This window comes from Cydia fagiglandana, chromosome 3 (assembly GCF_963556715.1).
Source record: "Cydia fagiglandana chromosome 3, ilCydFagi1.1, whole genome shotgun sequence".
Taxonomy (NCBI): Eukaryota; Metazoa; Arthropoda; class Insecta; order Lepidoptera; family Tortricidae; genus Cydia; species Cydia fagiglandana.
Window position 1 is genome coordinate 12,838,324 of NC_085934.1, and position 18,298 is coordinate 12,856,621.

At 38.2% G+C, this 18,298-nt stretch overlaps 1 protein-coding gene and 1 long non-coding RNA gene across 4 annotated transcripts in view; one reads left to right on the forward strand and one right to left on the reverse strand.

Moving 5' to 3' along the window:
- LOC134680127 (uncharacterized) overlaps nucleotides 1-18,298 on the forward strand; it is a 297,055-nt gene that overhangs the window by 225,867 nt on the left and 52,890 nt on the right. The window lies entirely within an intron of this gene.
- On the reverse strand, nucleotides 17-13,230 carry LOC134680054 (cilia- and flagella-associated protein 57). 3 transcript variants are annotated; one of them, XM_063539057.1, is made up of 23 exons: nucleotides 13,093-13,230; nucleotides 12,759-12,908; nucleotides 12,225-12,504; nucleotides 11,993-12,109; nucleotides 10,571-10,728; nucleotides 9,648-9,778; nucleotides 9,333-9,438; nucleotides 8,765-8,906; nucleotides 8,257-8,461; nucleotides 7,862-8,079; nucleotides 7,582-7,730; nucleotides 6,969-7,383; nucleotides 6,483-6,623; nucleotides 6,235-6,375; nucleotides 5,868-6,011; nucleotides 5,083-5,314; nucleotides 4,462-4,655; nucleotides 4,278-4,374; nucleotides 2,291-2,460; nucleotides 1,524-1,703; nucleotides 729-923; nucleotides 193-313; nucleotides 17-162 (listed from the first exon to the last, which is right to left on the reverse strand). In XM_063539057.1, exons 1-22 carry the CDS (start codon nucleotides 13,158-13,160, stop codon nucleotides 194-196), a joined length of 3,753 nt encoding a protein of 1,250 aa, XP_063395127.1. In that variant the 5' UTR covers nucleotides 13,161-13,230; the 3' UTR covers nucleotides 17-162; nucleotide 193. The 3 variants fall into 3 exon arrangements, with proteins under 3 accessions (XP_063395127.1, XP_063395126.1, XP_063395128.1); XM_063539056.1 differs by lacking the exon at nucleotides 4,278-4,374 and adding an exon at nucleotides 3,767-3,863 and having other exon boundaries at nucleotides 18-162; XM_063539058.1 differs by lacking the exons at nucleotides 17-162; nucleotides 193-313; nucleotides 729-923; nucleotides 1,524-1,703; nucleotides 4,278-4,374 and having other exon boundaries at nucleotides 2,297-2,460.

An 18,298-nucleotide genomic window follows, 5' to 3' on the forward strand; every position in this document is an offset into this window, starting at 1 on the left:
AATTATTTAATTTAACCGTTATGTAATGTCAGTTGCACCTTATTGACCAAAGAGAAAAGGCTTAGATTTGAGAATGGCATATTTTTCTTCATGGTACGTACATACATTCTTGGCCTATGTAGTAACTAGTAATGTAGATTTGGTCAAATCTCCTTGGTTTGCCTGTCAAGTCTCCTTGACACACGCACACACACTACTGTGTGTCCGATTTGCCGGGTCGTGGCGACCCTTCGTCCGCTTCCTCTACGCAGCGCATCTTACCGAGCAGACGGTCGTTTTCCTCCTTCAAAGCAACTATAGTTTCTTCTCTTTCCTGCCAAATCAAAAATGTATATTGGGGTGGTATTCCACCTGTCCAATTTGGTATGTCGGCTGAAATTCAATTGATGCAAAAATGCTTTCCAACACTATCAAAAGTAGTGGTAACTTTTTTCCTTCAAAATTAATTCTTAGTAACCATAATAGTTATAGTGCCGTTTACATATTATTATTATTATTTTACCGCAATGTTAGATGTCATAGGAACCCTAGCATTTTGGAGGAAAAAGTTAACTACCACCACTTTATATCTGTATCTTACCTAAATTCTAATCTTTAAAAAAAGGGGTATAACATGTTTCAACGTCTACTATGAGCATAGACGGAGAAATGTACCGCGCCGATAAGAGTAGTTTAACTTACCATCGCTGTAGGTCTAGGTCTTATCATCTAATACAAGTCATGCTCACCTCAATTTTCTGCTTAAATTTCTCATCCAACTTCTCCCTGTCCTCTGTGACATGTTTCAACTTGGCGCGAGCGATGGCGGGCGGGATGTAGCGCGCTGACAATCCCAAGATGGACTCCATTTGGAAACACCGTGACCGCGTTGATTTCAGCTCCGTCCGTAGATTATTGATCTCGGATAGAAGGGTGCAATTCTCCTGTGTATGGAAAAGTCAAGATTCTTACATCCTCCTTAGGCCCAGTAATTCAAATGAAAAATCCAAAATTTGCCGCTGTAATTTGAACCTATAATGCAGGGAATAGAGTTGATTTTGTTTTGTTTGGAATTTGAACGACACAAAACAATTGCAACTCTATTCCTATTTTAATATGGTTTAAATTTCATCGAAATGATTAAGGTAGGACCTTGGGCCTTAGGAGGATATCTGTATCTCAAAAGCGATTCTTCTTCTTCCTTGTTTCCTCGTGACTGAGGATCGCGACCGCGTGCGGCCCAAAAGCTATACGAATTTATTTATTTACATGCTACTTTAACCCTTTACCAGGCTGACAGTTCAAAAATGACAATATCGAATGTCAATCTTACTCATCGAGAATAGAACACATGTTTGAAGTGCCATATTATGTGGGAAAAGTATCGCCGTATACTTGAGGATCAAAGGTATGGTGCCATATTTTCGAGCGATGGCGCCATACCTTTAGCCTACTGTCGAGTAGATGGCGATACTTTTTGATATTGTTCGGTCAAAGGGTTAAAGCCAGGCCAGGCGTTAGCGCTCCGTAGGTTAAACACTTACGTCCATAATCCTATTGATATCGCTCTTGGAGCCCCCCAGCGCCTTGGTCAGCTGCTGCCTATAGCCGGCCACCTGTTTCTCGAGGTGGTCCCGTTGCCGGTTGAACTCCTGGATGGCTTCGTTCTCCGCTACACGGCTTCGCACGAAATCTATGTCTTCCACGTACTTGTGGAATAACGCCTGGATGTGTGTTGAATTAAATTATTATTAAATCATGGCTACTGTTTATATACCTACAGCTTCTTCTTTGGGTTATCCTGGCATTTTGCCACGGCTTATGGGAGCCTGGGGTCCGCTTGGCAAGTAATCCCAAGAATTTACGTAGGCACTAGTTTTTAAAGCGACTGCCATCTGACCTTCCAACCCAGAGGGAAAACTAGGCCTTATTGAGATTAGTCCGGTTTCCTCGCGATGTTTTCCTTCGCGAAAAGCGACTGTTTACAGCACAAAGCATTTGATTCCTAATACTTATTTTAAAATCAATTAACATTCACATTAACGGTTCTCTTATTATTCCTATATATACTTTTGGAAATTTCTCTTCCACAGCTGCTGAACAAGTTTTAATTTAACTAGTTCAAATTATTTTCTTTTTGTACGCCATCAGGCAGGGTATAGTGCTACAAATATTTATTTACCGCCACTGTAATCAGTTTTACATATACTCACAAATAAAAACACTTTGACTTTGAAAAAAAAAATTAATTTCTTATTTTGCCTTACGTTTCTTAAAGGAAAAACGCAAACTAATCGATGACGTGACGTACCTTCACGTTTATCTTGAGTTTATTCGGATCCTGGAAGTTCGCCGTCATGTTGTGAAGGTCAATTTTTATCTTCTTCAACGTGCTTTTCAGTTGTAGATTCATATCGGCTTGGTTCATGAAATCCTTTTTTGCCGAAGCCAACTGCTCATTTAGCCGAGCGATTTTGAGTTCTAAAACGATATATGATTAAATACCTAACTGTATTTCTGACTTCATTGTCTTTCTGTGTGCTTTCTGTACAATGAGTAGGTAATAGGTACCTGCCTCTAAGTATGTTTTAAAGTCCAACTTCTTTCGTTAATCGCAATCGTGAAAAAAAGAAGTGGCATTTCTATTACGTGCGTTTTGCTAAGATCAAGTACGCCATAGTAAATGTATGGCGAATTTGATCTTATAAATCGGACAGGCTATACGCGAGCAAAGTTACTTAATTCTTTTTGACGCGAGTGCACTTTTATTTATGTGAACTGTGAATTTGGGTCGCTTGCATGTGTGTGTGTGTGACTAAATCGAAGACTCGCATTGTTATTAGGGTTCCGTACCCAAAGGGTAAAACGGGACCCTATTACTAAGACTTCGCTGTCCGTCCGTCCGTCCGTCCGTCCGTCTGTCTGTCTGTCACCAGGCTGTATCTCACGAACCGTGATAGCTAGACAGTTGAAATTTTCACAGATGATGTATTTCTGTTGCCGCTATAACAACAAATACTAAAAACAGAATAAAATAAAGATTTAAGTGGGACTCCCATATAGCAAACGTGATTTTTGACCAAAGTTAAGCAACGTCGGGCGTGGTCAGTACTTGGATGGGTGACCGTTTTCTTTTTGCATTTTTTTCCGTTTTTTTTTTGCTTTATGGTACGGAACCCTTCGTGCGCGAGTCCGACTCACACTTGCCCGGTTTTTTTTTGACCGCTGCCTGTGCCAATAAAACAGTCACGAACCACAGGTTCCTGCGATTTAAATTGTTATAGTTTCAAGTTCTTGTCTCTGTTTACATATTAGTTATGTAAATCTGGCCGGGCTCCATACAGCCATCTCATTCTATCATTGAGTCTGGATTTAACCATCAATTCAATCATGTAAACGCATCCTTAGAACAAATGACTTCCCATTTGTTCTATGGATGTGTGAGTACGCATTGTATATTTATCGTTACTCAATTTATATACATGCGTACTTGAACTTTCGTCTATTGATGACGAGGACAAGGCAGTGTTCCCGGCAAGGGCAAATCATTACATAAACATAGGTGCTCATGAAACTATCTACAAAACTAAACAAGTTAAATGAGACTAAAATAAGATTTATAAAAAACAAACGACATTGATTGCAGAGATGACAAATTACCGTACTCGCGACTATTAGTACGTCGGTGCAATAATTAATAAACTAGTGTGATAACATGATACCATTCCATGACGTACGTGACAAGTGAAAAAAATTACAACTGGACATTTTTAACAAAAGTCTTTACCACGGAACGCTCTTTTCTTAAGCAGGTTCTCTAGTGACACTTCCAGCTCTAGTATACGCAGTTTTTGCTCTTTGATTGTGCGATCTAACGGCTCGATCTGTTACAATGCAAGTCAATTAAAAAGGGGTTAAAAACTAGAAACACAATGCTAAGGGCGTCTCTGAATCCACATTCAATCTCTTTGGCTGATCCAAACAAATGCACTGCGCTAGTTAGAGTATTGAGGGAAGCGGACAGGCGGACACAGAAAACTGGCATCATGCAGCCTCTGGGTGTAAGATGCGCCACTGTTACAACGGGTAACGGAAAACCGCAAAAATAACAACTAATCAAACAAGGCCTCGACGAAATAAAATGTTGCGAACTGCTGATTAAGTGGAAGAAGCGCCCTCTGAAGTGAGCATTTGGCAGTTTATAACCCCAATAGCAGCTGTAACTTTTTTCACATCGTGTACGAGGACAGCTCTCTATACGACTACGAAATAAAATCGAAACTAATTCGCAGTCATACCAAGTTCATGTTTAATATTTAATAGCTTGAGCTCTTCATTTTCCATATCATCTATTTGAGTTTGCAACTCAGCTACCTCTCTTTCTTTAGGTTCAATCTATGTTTAAAATACCCGTTAATAAAGTTTTTAATATAAATAAATATAATAGATCAATAATTAATTAGTCGTCAATGATGAACAAACCTGATTTTTTAACTCTGTAATCTTGAAGTTTAAAACGAACTTGTATTTCTCCAATTCCTGCTTCTTACGTTTCAGTTCATATATACGTTTTTCTTTGTCCTGAATGGTTCCATCCCTTTCTTGTATCTCTTTCTTCAAATCGGTCACATCGCGCTCTAAGTTTGATATTACCTTTTGAAACTGTATGTGTTCCACTGAGAAAGATAACATAATGTTACAATTTGACATCTCGGAATAATAAAGCCTGATTGCGTTGTCCCGCCCGACTCCATACGAAGTCGCGCTTGACATATGGAGTCGCGCGCGAAAGTCATGCTAAGCGATCAGTTAGTAACAGTTTTAAACTAATTTGTATCGATAGTTCAGTAGGTAGGTAATAACTCTCTACTATTGTAAAACCGACATAGGTGGGTAGATATAGTTGCAATTTTTGGCTTTAAATGCTAACAATTTGTTTATACATCTAATAGGGCTGTTTCAATAATCTACGACAGTGGTTAAGCGCACGTTCTATTCATCCGCAACATCAACATGACAAACTACTGAAGCAAATAGAGAAATGACATCTAGATCCTTAGGAGCCTATATGAATAGGATTTATTTTAATAATTTGATACTTACATTTCAGCTGCGCCACTTGAACTTTAAACTCCTCAATTTCCTTATGTGCGGCAATCATTTTCTTCTTCATAAGACCGGTCTCTCCCTTAAGCCTGACATTTGCATCCTTTTCTTCTTTCAACTGCGTTTCGTACGAAGTTCTAATTTCTATTATTTCGCGATCCGCGTCGTCTTCGATGGAGGATTTGATAGTTTCATGTTCGCGTTTCTCTAAGTCGGCTTGTTCTTGTAACTAAAACGTAGTACACACAGATCAGAATCATCCTCAATTAGAAGATGAAGCATAAAATACAAGTCACCACACAGTCCACACACATGCGTGAGTGGCATTTTACACGTGGCTCAGCATTAAAAACTAAAATGGAACCTTGGTGTGGTGACCTCGCGTTCTTCGTAAATGCTTCATACATTTTTTTTTATTAGCTTGTTGTAGTGTACCACTGCTGGGCAAATGCCTCTCCCCCTGATTTCCACAACTCCACAAGAATTATTTTATAAAATATATTCACAACTAAGACAAGTCTAACAATACCTCTTGATTCTAAAATGTCAAGCTTTGTCGACTTCGAGGTTTATTAAAGAAAAAATAAAACACTCGTAAAAAAAGCGTTTAGGTACGATTATGTTATGTTCAGTAATCAACTATTCAGGTTCAGTTATGTCATAAAGAAACAAATTTTCTCTGATGATTATGTGACATCATAAATGCAATGCATTATGACATAATTTCACCTTGAATGTCTGCAAATGACTAACGTGCTAAATAAATAATTGTGTAATGTAACCTCCAATAACAGCATCTCCTTTTCCTCTAACTTGTGCTCGAACATGTTGTTCATCTCCCGCAGTGCTTGGCGTTTGCTCTCGGCGAGGTCTTCCAGGCGCTGCTCATAGTCTTTACGCATCCGAGCTGTTTTATCTTCCAGACTCTAAACATTTAATAAAGATTTTAATTTTACTGCAGCTCTGCAGCTATAGTCGTCAGTTTGATAGTGTCTTTTGGAATCAGGATTTTTTGAACAGTTCATACATAGATTGAATGATTATTTTTTCTCAAATTTGCCAAATTCAAGGTCTGACCTCACTCACGACTGTAAAGAAATAAAATATTTCATGACTAGGTATACGAATGCTTAAAGTTCCTCTACGTACCTGGTATCTGTCGTATTCGCCAATAAGCCTAATATTGAAGTCCGCTTCTAATGCCTGCAGAGTTCTCTCGTGTCCCGATCGCAATTTTGCAATATCTTGCTGAATCATGCCGATTTCATGGCTATGTTCATTCTCCATTGTCTGTCAAAGTTACGACCGCAAATTAAGTAAACATGAATTCTATTTATAGTAAATCAATAAAGTAACGAGTTGGCATTATGAATTAATCATTATTAATCGTTCATTACCTCATTCTTTTCCTTGAGTTCATCAATGGCCGCGCAGTAGCCTTCGTGTACTTCTTTCAATTTTTCTGCTTGCGTTGCTTCAGCTTGGCGAAGTTGGTACGAGTGTTCGGTTTCTAGCTCGCTCATTCTTGTACTAAGTAGCTGCAATATTTGTTTTTTTTTTGACAGAACACAGTGCCGTTTTTTAAACCAAATTAAACCTAGCTAACCTTTAGGGCGATTTCTTAGATATAGGCAAGTCTAAATTACCCCATAATCTAAACCTACCCAACTACGAGCCCCATGAGCGTTGGCAACTTTTACTGGTAGGTATAAACTGGTAATAAGCAACCATTAATCAGTGTTAAAAACTTTATGATCATAAATATCATCAAATCATTCTGCTAGCTGTTTATAATTACTACCTCACTACGTCTTTCTAGTAGCCCTAGAGTCTACAACTAACTCTACATTTAATTGAACATTGAATTTTTGATTAATACTTACATTGATGCTATTAATTTTCTCCTTCAAATCTTTCTTGCTAATCAAAATCTCCTTAGAGTAAGCGAAATCCTTATCCAGAGCAATTGCTCTCCCTTCAGCATTCGTCAATCGCCATATACAAATAGAGGCATCTTCGGCCACGGATATCAGCGTTTGATCGTCATAGGCGAGAGCTGTACAAGTCACTTTCTTGTTGTGCATATGGAACTCATTATAAATAGCTTTATCCAACAGTGGTAGATTTACTGACGTCACCCCTCCCTCTCCGCCAGTTATGAACAGCATCATGTCAGAGCGAGACAATAATATAGTGTCGAGTGGGCAGCCAAGCAATGGCAAATTCCTTCGGATGGTATTAGAGCCAATTTCTTTGATTTCCCCATCACTTCCTACAGCATACGTTACTTTTCCGTGGCTGCAAAGAAAACACTTGATTAATGCGCCTACGCTCTTCGCTCTTATTCCTCAGGTAACCAGTAAAGTTTATTTGTCCTTTAATTGATGAAGATCAGTTAAGCATGTTCAGGCTTTTCTTTGTGGCTGGTCTTTTGCCTACCCCAAGGTAGTACATTCTTGCCCTTTCGTCTCAATATTTTAAAAATATTTCTCATACCTGTTAACGGCACAAGCAGCGAACTGGTTGGTCTTCAGTATGACTTCACCGACTCGCTGCCCTGAAGACATGCTCCACTCATACACGGCGCCCTCGGTTCCGCAGGACACCAACCATAGGTCGTTAGCGGACCATGTAAGAGATGTAATCTGGTGGAGAATATTTATGCAAAAGTTCGTTGGTTAGAAAGTAGGTTCATTTTCAAAAATCGGACAATCGCTTAGAATCGCAACGTCTGGACACTTTGTCTCATAATATAAATTAAAAAAATAGATCTTACTATTCCATTATGCCCCTTTAGATTGTACACATTGTTAAAAGAAACCGACGAAAACACTTGTATGACTTGAGCGTTGACAGCGGCGAAGAGATGTCCGTTAGTACTAAACTTGGCGCGTTTGCAATTTCTTATTGGAAACTCTCTCATCACTTCGAAATCGTCGATCAGTACCACCATGAATCGTAATTTGTCTGAGAAACCTATTACAGCAAAAAGACCTGCAAAATAAAGACAGTTTTAAATTATCTCATTCAGAAACGTGTTAATTTCTATCTATCCACCACGTCGGAGCTGGAATCTAGCCAACGGATAGGTAATTGAAGCATTACTCGACTTGATATGTCTAATTTTTCATTTAGTTTCAATATGTTTTTAATTTTGTTCGGATACATTACCAGTAGGATGTAAAGACACGCATGAAATCTCCTCTTGATACAACTTAATCATTTCAATATCGTCAGTCAAGTAGTTCCAAATCCGAACGCTCTTGTCCTGTTCGCCAGCTGTAATGAAGATGGGTTTCCAGGCGCACATGGATAGCGAGTTGATTGGCCCGTAGTGCATCGCGGGACCGAGCTCGTTGAATGCAATTTCTGGGTTCTAGGGACAGCAGGCAACATGCCATGAAAAAGGGATTCTCTAGCGGTTGGTATTTAACTTATAAAAAGCAGTTTAGATTAGATAAATTTCTTAATAACGAAGAAAATGTTTACCAATGGAGTGAATATTTTTTTTTCTTAATATTCTGTAGAAATGATTATTTGGCGGTTTAAAACGTTAACAATGGTCCACTACAAATTCTTTGCTATTTTAAGTACCAATTCACAAATATTTCATCAAAATAATTGGATCCTGCGCGTAAAAAACATTTAATATAAAATGCCTGAGATTATACCTACTAACCTGTAACATATGCTGTCCGAATAGCTTTACATAATACAGTTGATTCCGGAGTGTCGTTATAAGCAGAGTTTCTTGATTGGGATCTACAGCTATATGCTGTACGGCGTCGAGGTGAGACCAAATCGGATAATCCCGAGTATGCCTTAATGAAAAAAAACACCAAGATACTAGGAGTTTCATGGTGAGCACCATACAGACAGCCAAAGTGGCCAATCAATTACATCGCAATATAATACATCCTTGTTCCTTTTTGATGATGACTGTAAACGTACAGGCAATAAAATTTAACCCTGAGCCACTGAGACTACTTATTTATTCAACAATAAATTATAAAATATTACAGCTAGCTGCTAGGCACCAATGCGCTGTAAATGAAACAGTAGGCAAGTAATTAAATTAATTATGCTATGTTAAAGTGACGTAATAACTTTACACATAGAACCACCATGTCCTCAAGATTCCATAAAGCCATGCACTGTTGCGCACGCTACGAAAGAGCTGCGTGTAGCGGACGCGTGCCCCGCTGTGTGGAAGACTAGTCTAGATACTCAATACTAAAGTTACGTACTTATAACACTTCCTCGAAATCCTAAATACATTTCGCTTCCTCCAGTGATGAGGCGATTCTTTTTCGAACATGTGCACGTATCCTTGTCCACAAACGAAGACAAAACCTGTTAATCATCCATCATTCAACTGTTTTATTTATTTCATAATGGTCTACTGTTCATGCGAAAGGACTTTCCATCAGAGAAGGGTCCTTTTGCTTAATCTGGATATATAATAAGGACCATTCTACCAGAATTTTGAAATTTCAGATGGAAAATACGTCCTTATTGCACTTGAAGTATAAGGACTCTTCACAATATGTCAGAATTATTACCTTTAGGAAAATTAACGAAATTGGTGACTGGATAAACCTCACTGTCAGTGTCTGTCGAACGTTCGCTCTCTGCTTTGCTCTGGGTGTCTTTGCTTGTTGTACTGGTCTTGTCGCCACCTTCTTCCAATGCCCTGAAAATAAACATTTTAGCAATAAACTAGAAGTTATTTACTATACTAGGTATAGGTACCATGTACCCAGGTATAGCATGTTTAATACCTATCTACAGGTGACGTACTGGGATTCAACGAAAGTGCCTAAATGCTCTAAGTAATTGGCTAGTCTCAAAAAGTAGGCCACCGTGTGTTATTGTACCCCAACATGCTTAGGTACCTATTAACTGATGCTAATGTTACATTGACCTAGCATCAATAACGTTGAAGGTTGGTATCGCGCCGATGTGCGCTAGAAGGAATTGTAAGGCGCCACAAAATAGTTGAATAATTTATTTATTATACATATATGTACTTATAGGTAGCAGAAACTGAAAAACAGCTGGTAAAGGCGCCTTTGCCCCTGAACGTACTCGGGTCATTTCTAAAAAATCTCATTGCCTTGGTCATATCTATTCGCAAATTGCCAGAAGATTCCGCTAAGCAGTTCTAGTTGTAAATGGAACTTGACACGGGTTACACAGTCACGAAAAATGAGATACTAATAATAAAGTGGAATCTCGTGGGAATATGCGAATGGATATGGGAATGAGATTGTTAAGGAATGACCCGCTTTTTTCTCTTAAGGATGAGCAGTGTCTAAAGGTATTATTAGATATATCCTTTCACCGGACACTTTCCGTGTCCCTCAGAAGAACTTAATTAATTAAAAAAGAATAGGTAGAGCTAACAACCCCTTTTTTGTAATAATGAGACCTTAATACTTTAAAAAGAAAATCTAATTTCTTATAACTCGGTGTCTGTACTTACTCCGTTTCAACTTTCTTCAACGACATCTCAATGACGTCTAGGGCGTTAAACACGCAGTTCTGCCGCAGCTCTCCGTTCTCGACCATCATGATGACGCAGTTGTCGGTGCCGAACATGATACGGTCCGGCGTCAACCACATGCAGGTCGTGATGTTGATCTACATGAGGGACGAGTTACTACATAATTAAAGAATAACTAAAGTTCTCGAAATGTTGTTCGAAGAAAAGGTGTCAAATTTAGCTTGGTTTCCAATTTCCATAATGTTTTGTGAATTGAAAATGACTTTAGACTGGACTCACAGAAGGGACAATATAGTTTCACAGCTTCCTCAAAAACGCATGGCCAATTTTCATTCGACTGTCAGATTGTAAACCACAGAAATAACATTTCACCTCAGCAGCACGAACAAGGGTACTTTGCTTCTTAATAACAGTGAGCAAAATGCGATTTTGCTCAACAGTGAGCAAAATGCGATTTTGCTCACTGAGTCATTTTGTCTTACTCAGTGAGCAAAATCGCATTTTGCTCACTGAGTGAGACAAAATAACATTCAAGTGACCTTTATAGTCAAATGTCATTTCAACATGCGGGGTCTAATACCTGCAAGTCCCTCTAGGTATGTTCTCACTGCTTAGGGTGAAAAATTTTGTGTACTACACGAGATCAAAGTTATTTACATCTCGTGCGCTTTTGAATCCCTTACTACGCTCAAGATTCTAAATTAGATTCACTCGCTACGCTCGTGAATCTATTATAGAATCTTTCGCTTGCACGGGACTCACAATAAGCACTCGAAGAAATATCCAACTTTGATCTCTTGTTGTACAAATAACTATTTCCGTGTTGTAAACTTTGCGCATAATATCGCCCCGCTTACTATTCCATGTGATAAGTGATAACCCCCACGACAACACCTAGCAGCCTGAGAATCGAAAATGCCCAAAAACGTGAGCAAAACACAACTGTCATTGTCTGCAATTGTGATTATAGATGACAATAAAATACGCATACAGTCGGGATGTGCACCTAGACGTGCGGACACTGATTCAGCAATGACCTTTGCCCAGTTACGAAGACCGCACGTCACGTTCTACATCTAGGTACAACGGTGCAAGGTCAAAGGTCAATGTTTGACGTAAGAACTTCTTAATGTCAATTCGAATATATATCGTGTTTATAGTTACGTGCCCATAAATACAATAATATAATTATATACTTTGGTCAGATTATCTCCCAAATACCGATGGAGGGCATAAAAAACTTAACTTGGATTTGTATAAAGGTAGACTAGGTAGAGGTTACTTGTACTCGCGGTATTTTAAAAATCGCCATGTCGAGCTCACGTTGTTCCAAAGACTTGAAAGCCTAATAGCATGTCGTACCTATAGAATACCTCGTAGCGTAATAGTGATGTTACTCACGTTTTCAGCTTTGCACCATCCCCATTGTCTCCAGACGGTTTCCGCGACATTCATAATACGAAACGTGTATGGTCCAGTGATAACCACTAGCGTCGCATCTGCAGGGTTGCATTGTACCTAAGAAAAATTACTGCAGAATCAAATATCCACTTATGTTAGCGACAAGTAAAAAATATCCACTAAACGTAATGCTACTGATACAGTAGGAACAGAACATTGAAAAATTACTTACACTTTCGACAGTCCCTTGGCCACTTGGATTCTGTGCTTTTGCGTGGCTCTCCACCTTTCCTTTGTCCCAGTTGTAATAATACAAGTACCAATCAGGTTCTCCAGTTATGGCCACAAGATACTTTGAGTCGAAAGTAAATTGTAGGCAAGCAAATTCACGCGCAGTGGAATTTTCAAACGGAACCGTCAGTATTTTGCGGCGTTTGCATGTTGTCAAATCATAAATGGTTATGATTGGTTTTTGTCCTTCTTCAGCTATCTCGTTAAGCGCAAGCCATCGCCTGCAATAGATCGTTAAGGGACAATGGTAACAGATCAAGTGCTAAAATGCGCTGTAGGCCAATAGGCTGCCTACTCGGGATCTACTAGCTTAAAACCTCAACAACAGATATAAATACATCCCCCAACACTTCTGACGTAGTTGTTCCACTTGCTACATGATCAGAGTACTCAGCAAAATAATTTTAAAAACCCTTGCAGTGTGTGAGATGTACCTATATACCCTAATACCTAACGTAGAGAAAGCAAGACATACCTGTTTGGAGCCAAGACTAAAGACTTGATAGGTTTGTGCTTATCTTGAAGTCTAATAAACTTCTGTTTCTTCTGAATGTGGTTGTATATAACTATGACGCCGCCTGCTGGATATATAATATCCGACTCGTTCACGTAATGTGCATTGAATCTGTCAAATGATCGCACCAGTTAAACCCGGCTGTAGGTAGTCAGATTGAGTACCTAACACAATTCAAGGTGCGTTTTATTGCTAAATTGCTGTCATTACACCAAAACGAAACCATAACTAATCTCTGTCAACGAAAAACAAAGAAAATTGCAGCATTTACTTGCAATGACTGTGATCTACTCACTGGATGTCCGTCCGTAGGCCATAGAAAAATCGTGCCGAAATATTCGGTGGTGGTACTGTTGCCGCCATCTCAGATTATGTAAACTATTATAAAATAATCCCTATATTATTACATATACCAAATGATACACAACTAGAAAATAAGTTAGCAATGTCCACTCACTGAGCATATAATCACTACGTTTTATGTCCACTGTCACACCCCACAAATCTATACGTTGTCATGGATACGGAAATTAGGTTAGTGTTATGAATACTGCATGGAGTTCTACCTACGAATTTCCTACGAATATTATCGATTGTGTGGTATCGACCATTATAAATAAGACTTTATAAGGTCACCTAATTCACCTTCTTTCAAAATATTGTACTTAATTCCCAAAGTAGAGGTGTCTATTGCCTAATCTCAATCTCAGCAGTAGATTTGATACTTTACCCCATGGGGGGGACCTTTGCTTTACCTACCCCCAACTTGTATAATTTAGAATTTTTATATTATTTCCAAATCCACACAAGCTCTTTTTTGGATCCCAAAACGAGTGTCCCTGAAATTTCATGCACTTTTGTGTTTGTCCATTGTGATGAAAAGAAGGTTGTATTGAAAACGTAATCAAGTGGACTAAAAAACCCAGGTGCATTATTCCCCAGGTAATGATGGAAAGAAATCGTATTTCTTGTAGAAATAACATGAACATTTCCAATTATTTAAATTGAAATGCCCATTTGTTAGCTATTTTTATGGTTTAAGAACGTGGGTCCAAGATTTAAAATTGTAAAAAGAAAAAGACGGACAGCAAACTGCGCATCGCAAGAAACCGTTTGCCATTTAGCCGAGCTCCACCTGATTGAGGCTCAATGCCGTCTGCCGGAGCGCATCCTCTCCACAATTTCCGACTCCATTCTCAGCTTCCTCCAGCCCACGCGGACAACTCTACTTAAATTAATGCAGCATGCATTTTCTCGTGGCAAAATCTTGGTGAACGCACGGGCAAATTAGGTTTATGATTAACAGAAAATAAAATGAATGTATCCCTAAGTGCCACTTTGGTTCTCAAGGAGCGATTTAAGCTTTTATGTTTGGTTAGACAATTTTTTTTTAATAGGAGGCAATGCCGTCGCCCATAGACACCAGAGGAGTTGTAAGTGCGTTGCCGGCATTTAAGATAGGAGTACGCTCTTTTACTTGAAGATTTACAGCTCTTGTAGCTCTTAGAGATTAACTTTCTAACAGTTTACCTATACAAGAATTAAATTAAGATTTTACTTGTTGTAAATATTTCGTTCAGTAATTAGGTACCTATGGGGTCATCCATTAATTACATCACACGTTTAGGGGGAGGGAGGGGGTCAAGAAAATGTGACATATTGTGACATGGGGGAGAGGGGAGACACAAACTTTGTGACGTCACTTTAACTTCATCAGTAACCGAAAATTTATTTAAATTATTTTATTCGCTGTACATTCAAATAACAAATTTTTAAAACGATAATCGTTTTTATTCGTTTAATTTTCTTTCCTAAGCAGTTTTGGGTTATAAAATTACTAATTTTTATATCGTCAAAAATATTTTGATAAAATATTAATAATACTTAGGTAGGTATGTACTTACTTAATACGATTTGGCGATTTCGTAGAAAAAATGTGACGTCACACTAGGGGGGAGGGGTTTGCCAAATGTGACCAAGTGTGACAAGGAGGAGGGGTTAAAAAACCTAGAAATGCGTGTGACGTAATTAATGGATGACCCCTATGTATGGATTTTTAATTATACTTAATGTAATAAATAATAATGTAGGTACTTATCTTGAGTATAATTGAGCACTTAGTTGGTAAAAGTGTTCTAAAAGATAATTTAATTCCATTTAGTCCGTCTATAAACAATGGAGGTAGTATTTAACACTATTAATAAGTTATTATTACTCTTTTAGGTAGCCTAAGTAATATCTGACACACTTTTACTCTTATAAGTGTTCGTTCTAGTTTTGGATATGTAGGTACGCGTAGTTTTATTTGCACAGTAGGATTTTCTCTTTTAAAAGCATGCCACTAGCACATCTTATCGGTGAATAATGTGAATATGTATGCAGAACGAAATGCATTCATTAAACAAGTGTTTGTTAACAGATGTTTATTAGATGTTGTTAAACGTCCATCAAGGCAGATAAAGTCCATTAGCGGCTGACCCCAGTGAATGAATTGGCGATATCGGCTCAATTGACGGCGGTGGCGCAACAGAGCCAAGCCAATAGAGGGGATTGCTAGCCCCAGGAACTCTCACAGTATCCTGTCTGGTGATCTAAGTGATCGGTCGATCATCTCGTATTAACACGTACCTAAGATGTTACCGCTAATAGAAATTGGAGCCCTTTTTTACTTAACTGACGAAAAAGTTATACCATAGATGAATATTATGTACCTAAACTTATACCTAAGTAAAAGTAGGTAGAATGACATTTATCACTTTCAACATCAAAAATCAAAATTTTACTTTGCTAATCCGCAAAAACATAACGTGCTAGTAGTCAATCAGTGCTAACCCGTTATAATACTTACTTGCGTATTTTTTTGCATCCTCCACCCAAGAAAAAAAAGCGGATTAGCAAAGTAAAATTTTGTTTTTAATTAATATGAATTTCCGCAAAGTAACGCCTGAATCTATTTACTATTATCACTACTAAGTTCATCTTTAACCCCTGACGCAAAATGTTTGCGATTTTCGTTTTATCGCTGGTAAACACAATTACAAACATACTAACTTTATACTCGTATTCTTGCCGAGTGTGGGCGTGAAGCACCTATAATAGTGCGTGGACTAATTTTATTTAAAGGAACAAAAGGAGAGATGACTAAATCTGTCTTTATGGCCCGGCATATCGCCAAGTCCGTAGCCTTTCGCCTACCTACAACCAAGAGTCCAAAAAACGAGTATAAAATGTGCCTAATAGGTACATTACTGATTTATATTTTATAGTCTGTATCTTTAGGTATTTGAATAAAAACAAACAATTCTGGGTCAAACAGAAAACTGTGTTACGTCCGTCTTTCCTGTGTTCGAAAAATGTACAGTTCGCGCGAACACACTAGTTTTCTCTCCTGTGGGCAATAGTTAACAGCTTGTGGGCATGTAATTATTGATTTTATCATAGTTCTCTAAATAAAAGGAGGACCTTTTCACGTGGATAAGGGTTAAATAAAAAAATTAACCTTTATAGCCCTTAACTCTTGTGTATGTCTACAGGAAAGATGACACAGTTTTCTGCTTGACCCATCTACCCTAGAATGGCTCCTTAAGCCAGTTGAGGGTAGATAAAAACATTACATGATCAAATGTGACGTTATCTATGAAAAGGGACCTTATTGTCGATGGCGCTTAAGCCATTATTAACGATGCTCCGATATTAATACAATGTCGCGTGATGCTGAGCGGCGTAACTACCCGAAAATTACAAATTGTTTGTTTTCTTTTATTTAAATATCTAAAGATACAGAGTATAGTGAGTGCTGTAGATATATAGTACCCACTCATTAGTATTATTTCTTATTCGTGAATTCATTTGTGTGGATTTACGTCGGTTACACTTGCCTATGTGGTTTCTTAATAATTACCTATACTGATTACATTTCTTCATTTTTCTCATCTCATCTCATTATGATGAGAAAAATGAAAAAATAGAGTCAAGCAAATTATGCCCATTCGTCCATTACTCTCACTTCTAAATAACTTCTAATTGTAAGTAGAGAATAGCGTACGAATGAGACCCAGCATATATGTAAGTATCTGAAGTAAAAGTACGTGCCCAGTCCATCAAAGGTCGAACATAACGTTAACAATGCATGCACCTAGCTGGGTGCCCCTAATGGTTGTTCACAAGGAATCGATAATCCCAAGGCGTGGACCCCATTTCCGGGGGTATTTTTGGTAGACAGTGGGTGAGTGGGTGCTACCGTTTGCGTGTTTCAGGTGGTGGGCATGATATTAATTAATGACAGGGTTTACCAAGTAGGTATGGTGGTAATATAAAGAAACATTCGAGAGTTAGGATATCCTCTATTTTACTCGTGTTGTTAAATTCTTGTGGCCCGAATATTTAATATTGATGATTCGAATCACTCGTGGCATTCTCTACCAGTCAACTATAGGGCCAAACAGAAAAATTTCAAGATGGGTGCATTAGTTTGTAATTTAGGTTTCAGATTTTTTTAGGTTGGTCCAGTATCTTTTTTTCAATCCAATTTCCAGTAAACCCTACTTTATGTTGTCGTCTGTTTGAAAAAATAAAAGAGACACTAGCAGGTGCTGATGTACACAAGGCATATAAGCCCCGAAATATTTTCGTTATATATTATGATTGCATAACCTAATGCTTTATAACTATTATTAGTAATTCTTACGGAATACTATAATAAGGTATTTCCATAGGTTTTGGCCGACAGTCAGCTCCTCGCTCTACCATACATTACTTATACATAGGTACCTGCTATGCTACCAAATTAAGCACTTCTTATCTAAATATCCGCGAATATACACCCACGAAAATTGTTGAATATGTCAACCTATACGTCATCTTCAAAGTAAATTTTCCAATATTTACCTACACGAGTACAAGTTCCTTGTGGGTGACGCGAACGAGTCATGCTAGGTGACGTCATCTTCCATCATCATGCAGATATAGACAGCTAGTTAAATACTGCCGCTATTTCCATCGCCTATGCAATCTACACACCATCTACAGATTTTACAGCTTCAACTATTCACTTGTGATGCTGATGAGGGAGAGACAGATGTCTATTAGATTTGGACAGTAATACATAAAGCGTTTTTACCGGTCGTTATAACAAATTGATACGTTCGGAAATCGCTTCATTTCTAAGGAGAACTAGTGTAACTTAGACCGACCGTCTACAACTATTTGAATGGAGAAATAACAGTCGTTAGATGATGATTAAATTGGATTGGTTGCAGCTTGCAGCGAGTGTCTATTGCCAATTTTACTTACATTACATTAATAATTCGTTACTGTCATATCTACTATCAACTACTACCTAGCATTTGTTTACCATAAAAATGCCGCATCAACGTTGGAAATAGATTAGTTATACGATACCAAGTTCCCTCCGAGTTAAACCATGTTCTCAAATAACGACCTCAGTAAGCAATTGGTCCGCATGCATCGCAATGACTTGGTAATTAACAGCGTAATTTGAT

Excerpts from the sequence above, each read along its gene's own strand:
- LOC134680054 (XM_063539057.1), bottom strand. The coding sequence starts at position 13,160 with ATGGCGGCAACAGTACCACCACCGAATATTTCGGCACGATTTTTCTAT. Across the intron at positions 9,779-10,570 it reads TTGAAGAAAGTTGAAACGGA|GGCATTGGAAGAAGGTGGCG; the intron begins GTAAGTACAGAC and ends GTTTATTTTCAG. Across the intron at positions 8,080-8,256 it reads CGTGTCTTTACATCCTACTG|GTCTTTTTGCTGTAATAGGT; the intron begins GTAATGTATCCG and ends TTTATTTTGCAG.